The sequence below is a fragment of the Eschrichtius robustus genome, chromosome 5, assembly GCF_028021215.1.
Source record: "Eschrichtius robustus isolate mEscRob2 chromosome 5, mEscRob2.pri, whole genome shotgun sequence".
Lineage (NCBI taxonomy): Eukaryota > Metazoa > Chordata > Mammalia > Artiodactyla > Eschrichtiidae > Eschrichtius > Eschrichtius robustus.
Window position 1 is genome coordinate 45,855,566 of NC_090828.1, and position 8,088 is coordinate 45,863,653.

Genomic DNA, 8,088 nt, shown 5'->3' on the forward strand with positions numbered 1-8,088 from the left:
CTATGTGTGTGTATTACTGAAAGACCTGAACTATTCCTAGAATTTATGGGACATTTCTATAAAAAAAGGACATTTATTTCACTTCAGGCCTGAAAGATGGATGAAGCCAGAAAAGTAAGGGACCAGAGTGGAAAGTAGAAGTGTTTGGCTCCAACAGTGACTTTGGAAGTAGGGGAGGTTACTTTCTCAGATTATTGCATCTAAATAAAAAATTTGGGAGGAAAAATTATTTAGACAAAAATGCATTTTGGAAATCATTACCAGTTGTAGTGGCACAGACATACACAAAGGAAATGTACGTGAAATAACCAGAAAATGTTGAAATTGGAACAAGAAAATAAATATAAAATATTTTAATTATAAAATTAAAATATGGATAATATTATAAAGTATCCAGTAGTCAAATAAGACTGTGCACTGATTGATATGAGCAACCTGATGGATTTTTGTGTTTTCCCACCAGTAAATGGTGTGAACTAGTGGAAAGTGATGTTAACATAGAAATGTTGTTGCTAAGACCAATGTGGGGAATTGAAAGCATTTCTCAGAGATCCCTGGCTGCAGTATTATTAAACTATTTCTCTGTTGGCTGAGTAGATTATCACACCCTCCTGAGGGGGAGAGGGAAAATCACGCCCAATATGTTACTAGTGATGCTCTAGGCAATTGTTCCCAACCCCTCCTTTCTCCTTATTGACAATATTCCATATGCCATTTTCAGCACTTTTCTCTGAAACACAATTAGGAATCAGCTGATGTAGGCACTGAAAATATAATTTAGAAGTGTATGAAATCTAGCATAATAATAAATCCTTAACGTGTAATTAATGGAGAAAAGTGGCCAGTGTTTTCCATTTCACAGTTTAAATCCCCTTGACAAGATTAGGAAATTCTTAAGTAGAATGACTGGACCAAACTATTTTTCTTGTCACACAAAGCCACATGGGAGTCAGGGTGCTTCTGCTATCATTCAGGCTGTCTTTCTGAGCTGTGGTTTGGGGCTGCACCAGTCTGCTGGGAACTATGGACTGCTACTTCTCTGATAATGCTGCTGGCAAATGGTCAGAGAGGTCTGAGGGTATGTCGAGAAAGTTCTGGGGACTCCGAGAGGTCATTGTGACCTAGGTCACATGAGTCAGCCCATTTCAAAACTCTAGGAGCCTTTCCATAAATTTGTTTAATCCTGTGTATCCAAGTCCAATAAATGGAACAAATGGTTTGAGATACTCAAAAGCAGCCACCAGACAAAGGACCAGGCTGAGTTTGCTTTTCGGAAACTTCAGAGCTTTGGCATTTAGAGGCAAGCAAAGAAGGGTGGGGAGCGCTACTACAGTTTGGAAAAGGGAGAGCCTGGAGACTGGTGCTGACTACCAAGGAGAGCAAAACTGTAATGTCATGGGGAAAATGATCTGCAAGTTACTTAGAAGTAACTGAACTAAAGCCAATATCTTTTAGCAAATGGCCTTGGGTGCCCCCTGGTAACACATTTACAAGGGATAGCCCCTCTGCTCTAGGCTGATACACTTAAATCCACAGAGATTGCCAGTGATTCAGATTTCATAAAAGATACCTCCCCCTGCTTTTTTTTTTTTCTCTTTAATTCTACAACTATTTAAAACAGGAAATTGCGTAGTCTTTGCAAACCACTTTCACCCAAATAAGCTTTCAAAAGTTTTAAATAAATCATCCCTACAGGTTACAACATTGGATAGATTCTTGAAGTTTCCAGGTCCATTAAAAAATAAATTCAATGTGAGTGACATGACTGAATCAGGCACAGGGACACCATGTTAGAAATCTAGACCCAAGAAATCTATAAAAGTAGTAGTAGTAAAAATAACACCTTCCATTTATGTAATAGGTTTTCACAGAGCTTTCACATTTACCTCAGTCGTTCACAACAACTAGTGAGGTAAGTGGAATAAGAGTTATTACCCACATTTTACGAATGAGGAAACTGAGACTCAGACTGAGGTGCCCAAAAAATGTTGAAGGCTAATGCCAGGACTAGAAGACAAGCTGCCAAATTCCAAGTTTATTCATTTTCCCATTACTCAATAGTGCCTCTTTCTCCATCTTACAGGAGTCATACAGGCTTAGTTTTAATTTGAAAGGAAAAGGGGAAGATAAATATTTGAGAAATGGAAAAAGAAAAAAGAAAAGCAAAAGCTAGTGTGAACCATTATATAATGAGTTAGTGCTTGGCTCACCAATATGTGAAGTATCTAATGCTTGGGACTGATTGAATGGTAGGAACCTGGCAAAGACTGATACAATTAACACTTTACGATACACAGTGTACAGCCCAAGAGACTGCAATAATTCATTTTTTGTTAACAATAGCCATATATATTCTGATACCCAAAAGCTATATTAGTGTGAGAAGGCTTTCCATAGCCCCCAACCATAAAATATAGCTCCCACTTCTCATTTTAGTTTCAAAACACAAGATATAAAACTGGTGCTTTTCATATTATTTTTTATTAACTAATTTTTTTCTAGAGGAATAAAATATCTTGATGAATTAATACATTCAATGCACATAACTTATTTTCTTTAAATATTTTAAAAATGGGCTTGACAGTTATTAGTTAACTAAAATAGGACAAAATATCAATAATAAAAAAGAAATCCTGGGGAGTCTTTCAAGATCACGGAGTGGAAGGACCTTGAGCTTACCTCCTCTCATGAACACACCAAAATCACAACTAACATCTGAATAACCATCGATAAAAAAGACTGGAACCTACAGGAAAAAGATCTTCTACATCTAAAGGCATAAAGAAGAAAGCACAAAGAGATGGTAGGACGGGTGCACTCGAAATATAATCAAATCCTTACCCCCCCACCCCTTGGGTGACCTTGCAGAGACTCTCCCATACGAGTTAGATTTCTGAGGCCCACATCAGGCTTCCCAGCCTGGGGGTCTGGCATCCGGAAGAGGTGCCCCCCCCCAGAGCATTTGGATTTGAAGGCCAGTGGGGCTTAATTGCAGGAGCTCCACAGGAATGGGGGAAACAGAGACTTAACTCTTAAAGGGATTGCACAAAATCTCACGTACACTGGGACCAAGGGCAAAAGCAATAACTTCATAGGAGTCTGGGCCAGACCTACCTGCTGGTCTTGGAGGGTCTCCTGGTGAGGCGGGGGTGGCTGTGGCTCATGCTGGGGCCATAAAAGCCGGTGGCAGATATACTGGGGATTATTCATCTGCATGAACTCTCCTTGAGGCAGACATCTTGCTTGGGTCATTAGCACAAAGACCTGCCCCCACCCAACAGCCTGTAGGCTTCAGTGTCGGGTGCCTCAGGCCAGACAACTAACCAGGTGGGAACACAGCCCCACTTATTAGCAGACAGGTTGCCTAAAGACTTCATGATCACACAGCCCTGCCTACCAGAGGGCCAGGACCCAGCTCCACCCACCAGTGGGCAGGCATCAGCCCTTCCTGCCAGGAAGCCTATACAAGCTTCTAGACCAGCCTCACCCACCAGGCAGCAGAAATCAGAAGGAAGAAAACTACGATCCAGCAGCCTGTAGTCTGCAAATGCAGGTCAGTCACTACCCTGGGACCGCTGGCCCCTGGCCCTTGAGTGAGTGCACTGCTAGGACCCATAGGATGTCTCCTACAGAAGGCTACTCCTCCAAAGTTGAGAAACGTAATTAACCCAAAATGAGGTGGCAGAAGAATGTGTTTCAGATGAAGGAACAAGATAAAACTCCAGAAGAACCAAGTGATGTGGAGATAGGCAATCTACCTGAGAAAGAGTTCAGAGTAACGATTGTAAAGGTGATCCAAGGACTCGGGAGAAAAATGGATAAGTTAGAAGGATTTTTTAACAGAGTTAGAAAATATAAAGAACAACCAAACAGAGTTGAACAATACAATAACTGAAGTGAAAAACACACTGGAAGGAATCAGTAGTAGAGTAAATGAAGCAGAATGGATCAGTGAGCTGGAAGACAGAGTAGGAGAAATCACTACTGTGGAGCAGAAAAAAGAAAAAAGAATGAAAAGAAATGAGGACATTGTAAGAGACCTCTGGAACAACATTAAGCACAATAACATTCACATTATAGGGGTCCCAGAAGGAGAAGAGAGAGAGAGAAATGGCCTGAGAACATATTTGAAGAGATAATAACTGAAAACTTCCCTAACCTGGGAAAGGAAACAATCATCCAAGTCCAGGAAGCATGGAGAGTTCCATACAGGATAAACCCACAGAGGAATACACCATGACACATTGTAATCAAAATGACAAAAATTAAAGATAAAGAGAAAATATTAAAAGCAGCAAGAGAAAAGCAACAAATAACATACAAGGGAACTCCCATAAGGTTATCAGCTGATTTTTCAGCAGAAACTCTGCAGACCAGAAAGGAGTGGCATGATACATTTAAAATAATAAGTGAACAGAGTATCTGTCAGGCAAGAACTGCTTTGATGGTCTATGATGATGCCAATAAAAAGTGGATGCCAGCTGGTGGTTCAACCAGGTTCAGCAGAGTTCATATATATCATCATACAGGCAACAACACATTCAGAGTGGTGGGCAGGAAGATTCAGGACCATCAGGTAGTGATAAATTGTGCCATTCCTAAAGGGTTGAAGTACAATCAAGCTACACAGACCTTCCACCAATGGTGGGATGCTAGACAGGTGTATGGTCTCAACTTTGGCAGCAAAGAAGATGCCAATGTCTTCGCAAGTGCCATGATGCATGCCTTAGAAGTGTTGAATTCACAGGAAACAGGGCCAACATTGCCTAGACAAAATTCACAATTACCTGCCCAAGTTCAGAATGGCCCATCACAAGAAGAATCGGAAATTCAAAGAAGGCAACAACAAGAACAGCAACAACAAAAGGAGCTGGAGAGGGAAAGGCTGGAGAGAGAAAGAATGGAAAGGGAGAGATTGGAGAGGGAGAGGTTAGAAAGGGAAAGGCTGAAGAGGGAGAGACTAGAACAGGAGCAGCTGGAGAGAGAGAGAGACAAGAAAGGGAACGTCAGAATCGCCTGGAGCGGGAGAGACAAGAGCGGGAGAGGCTGGACCAGGAAAGGCAAGAAAGACAGCGGCAAGAGCAGCTAGAAAGGGAGCCACCGGAATGCGAGCGAGAGCAAAGAATGTCAAATGCCGCTCCATCCTCCGACAGCTCCCTGTATAATGCTCCACTTCCTGAGTGTGCCAGTTGCCAGCCTGCTTCAGCACCTCCTCCATCATATGCTAAAGTCATCTCAGCTCCAGTGTCAGAGGCCACTCCTGATTATGCTGTAGTGACCGCTTTGCCACCTACTTCCACACCCACTACACCACCACTTCGACGCTCCGAGACACGTTTTGCAACATCTCTAGGTTCAGCCTTCCACCCTGTTCTTCCCCATTATGCTACAGTTCCTCGTCCTCTGAACAAAAACTCTTGACCTTCTTCTCCTGTGAACACACCCTCTCTTCAACCTCCAGCTATGAAGCTCTGTGCCTGGTCTACTTCCAATTTCTCGCCCCTCCCTCTGTCTCCTCTCCCCCCCAGGCAGAGCTACTGGTCCAAGGCCTGTCCTCCCCGGTGGTGTTTCTTCTCCTGTGCCCCAGATGCCTCCATCACCAGTGGCACCCAGCGGGCTGCTTGACTCTGTCACACGTCCAGTGTCTCTACCAGCCCGCCGCCGCCTTCCCTCGCACCACTCTCACACTGTGGATGAGAGCTTCTCCTCCAAGCACCCCTATTGCCTCAACTCCCTCATCCAAGCCTAGTGTTCTCCCTTCTCCCTCTGCAGCTGCCCCTGCCTCTGTGGAGGCTCCTCTAAACTCTGTGCTGGGAGCCTTTTCTTCTGAGCCAGGCTTGCAGGCAGTCTCTCATCTGGCCGAGACTCCAGCCCAACAGGGCACTGTCTTGGGACCACCTGTACCTCCACTCCCTCCTCCACCTCCACTAGGTCCTGCCCAGGCATCAGCAGCACTCTCTCCTCTCCCAGGACCTCCTCCACTCCCTCCACTTCCGTCCTCAGGGCCCCCGCCTCCGCCTCCTCCACCACCTCTTCCTAATCAAGTACCCCCTTCTCCTTCATCACCTCCTCCCCTCCCTGCATCTGGATTTTTTTGGGGATCCATGTCTGAAGACAATCGCCCTTTAACTGGACTTGCAGCTGCAATTGCTGGAGCAAAACTTAGGAAAGTGTCAAGGATGCAGGATGCCTCTTTCCCAAGCGGAGGGAACACCACTGGTGTGAATTCGGCCTCATCTAAAACAGATATGGGCCGTGGAAATGGACCCCTTCCTTTAGAGGGGTAGTGGTTTAATGGAAGGAGTGAGTGCCCTGCTGGCCAGGAGGAGAAGAATTGCTGAAAAGGGGTCAACAACAGAAACAGAACAAAAAGAGGACAAAATGAAAATTCAGAGCCTGTAACTTCTAAGGCCTCTTCAACAAGTACACCTGAACCGACAAGAAAACCTTGGGAAAGAACAAATACAATGAATGGCAGCAAGTCTGTTGTTCCAGATGGGATTCTCCAAGGAAATATCAGATTGTTTTGACAACAGGTCCTATGATTCATTACACAGACCAAAATCTCCGCCCTCGTCACAGCCCAGTGCCAATGGAGTCCAGGCGGCGGGACTGTATTATGACAGGTTGAAGCAGGACATTTTAGGTGAAATGAGAAAAGAATTAACTAAGCTAAAAGCAGAGCTCATTGACGCAATCAGGCAGGAACTGAGCAAGTCAAATACTGCATAGAGAATCAAACTAAGGAGAGATAGGACTTTAATCTGGAGAAGGAAAAAAAAAAACCTACAAAGAACAGCTATGTTAACAACAACAAAACCCCTACGTTTTGTGAGCTGTAAGAAGAAAATGGAGACAAACAGTTGGAAGGAGGGGAAAACCAACATACTTTGAAAGCCTTCAGACATTACTACTCTGGCAATAAGCTATTTCCCTCCCAGCTTGCTGCTTTTTTCTGACCTTTACAATAGGATGGAAGAGAGTCGTATAGGAGTTCCTGTATCAGTTATGCAGAAAATACTAAATTCGTCGGGCAAGATCACCGTGCATTGAAATATTTTCAGGTCAAGAGAAAATCGCACATTTTCCTCAATCCATTGTTAAAATAAAAAGGAGAAAGGCTTGAGAAGTTTTTTTCAGAGAATGGTGATGAGGAATTTAGCAAGTTATGCTATTGTATTGTAAATGTTTCTCTCAGGTTTGTCTTCCTATCATATTTGATATTCCATGAATAACTGAGTTCAGCCCTATGTAGGTTAAGATCATAAAATGTGGAACAAATGGAATTGTATGTGCTTTCAAGGGTGATATTTATAAGAAAGTGTCCTAAAAATGATTTGTGAGGAATTTTAGAATGATAGGAAGTCTCTCGAGTTTAGCCTTCATGCAATTTTGTAGACTCAAACATAAAATTTGTCCAGAATTAAAAAAAAAAAAGAAAAAAAGAAATTGTGGATCACTTTGTCCCTAAAATAATGAAAAATATTTTGGGGAGAATTAACTATTTGAATTAGAATTCTAGTGATTCTATATTAATACAAGAATGCAATTTGCTGTGTGGCTACCTAAAGAAAATCCTTTAGTTAAATTAGTTACCCTTGCATCTTTAATAGTCTAATCATCAAAGACCAGGTACATTTATCGAATTGCAATCTGACTTAAAATTCTATACTTTCTTATTTGCTGTATGGACAAAAAAGTGTCATCTTAAAGCTAAAGAATAATCAAGCTCTATTAATGCATTAAGGTGAATTAGGTACACCTGTAAGAAGAAACATAAAGCAGGTAAGCTAGCAACACTGAGGGCCCTGACCCTGAGCTTACAGGAATCCAACCACAGGTATTTCAGCCCACTTCTCTGACGTTGGATGGAATATCAATAACCCTGAAAAGAAACTGAAAACTTAAAAAGAATTTTACAGAAGGATGTTTTTCTAATACTGTAGAGGACACAGAGAGGTCATTTATTATTTAAACAAGGACCTTTCATCTATCAAACAGGAAATCACATAACTTCTTGAAATGTAAGTCAAACTTGCAAAATGAACAACTTTATATTTTCCTACAAAAAACAAGAGTCTGCTAAAA

General features: G+C 42.4%; 1 protein-coding gene across 1 annotated transcript; it reads left to right on the top strand.

Moving 5' to 3' along the window:
• The first annotated feature begins 4,411 nt into the window (after nt 1–4,411).
• On the top strand, nt 4,412–6,792 carry LOC137764821 (protein enabled homolog). The gene is given in 6 exon segments (XM_068543858.1): nt 4,412–4,978; nt 4,981–5,126; nt 5,750–6,278; nt 6,280–6,379; nt 6,382–6,495; nt 6,554–6,792. Coding segments are annotated over 6 exon segments (1,602 nt in total). The 5' UTR covers nt 4,412–4,444; the 3' UTR covers nt 6,733–6,792.
• Nucleotides 6,793–8,088: the final 1,296 nt, after the last annotated feature.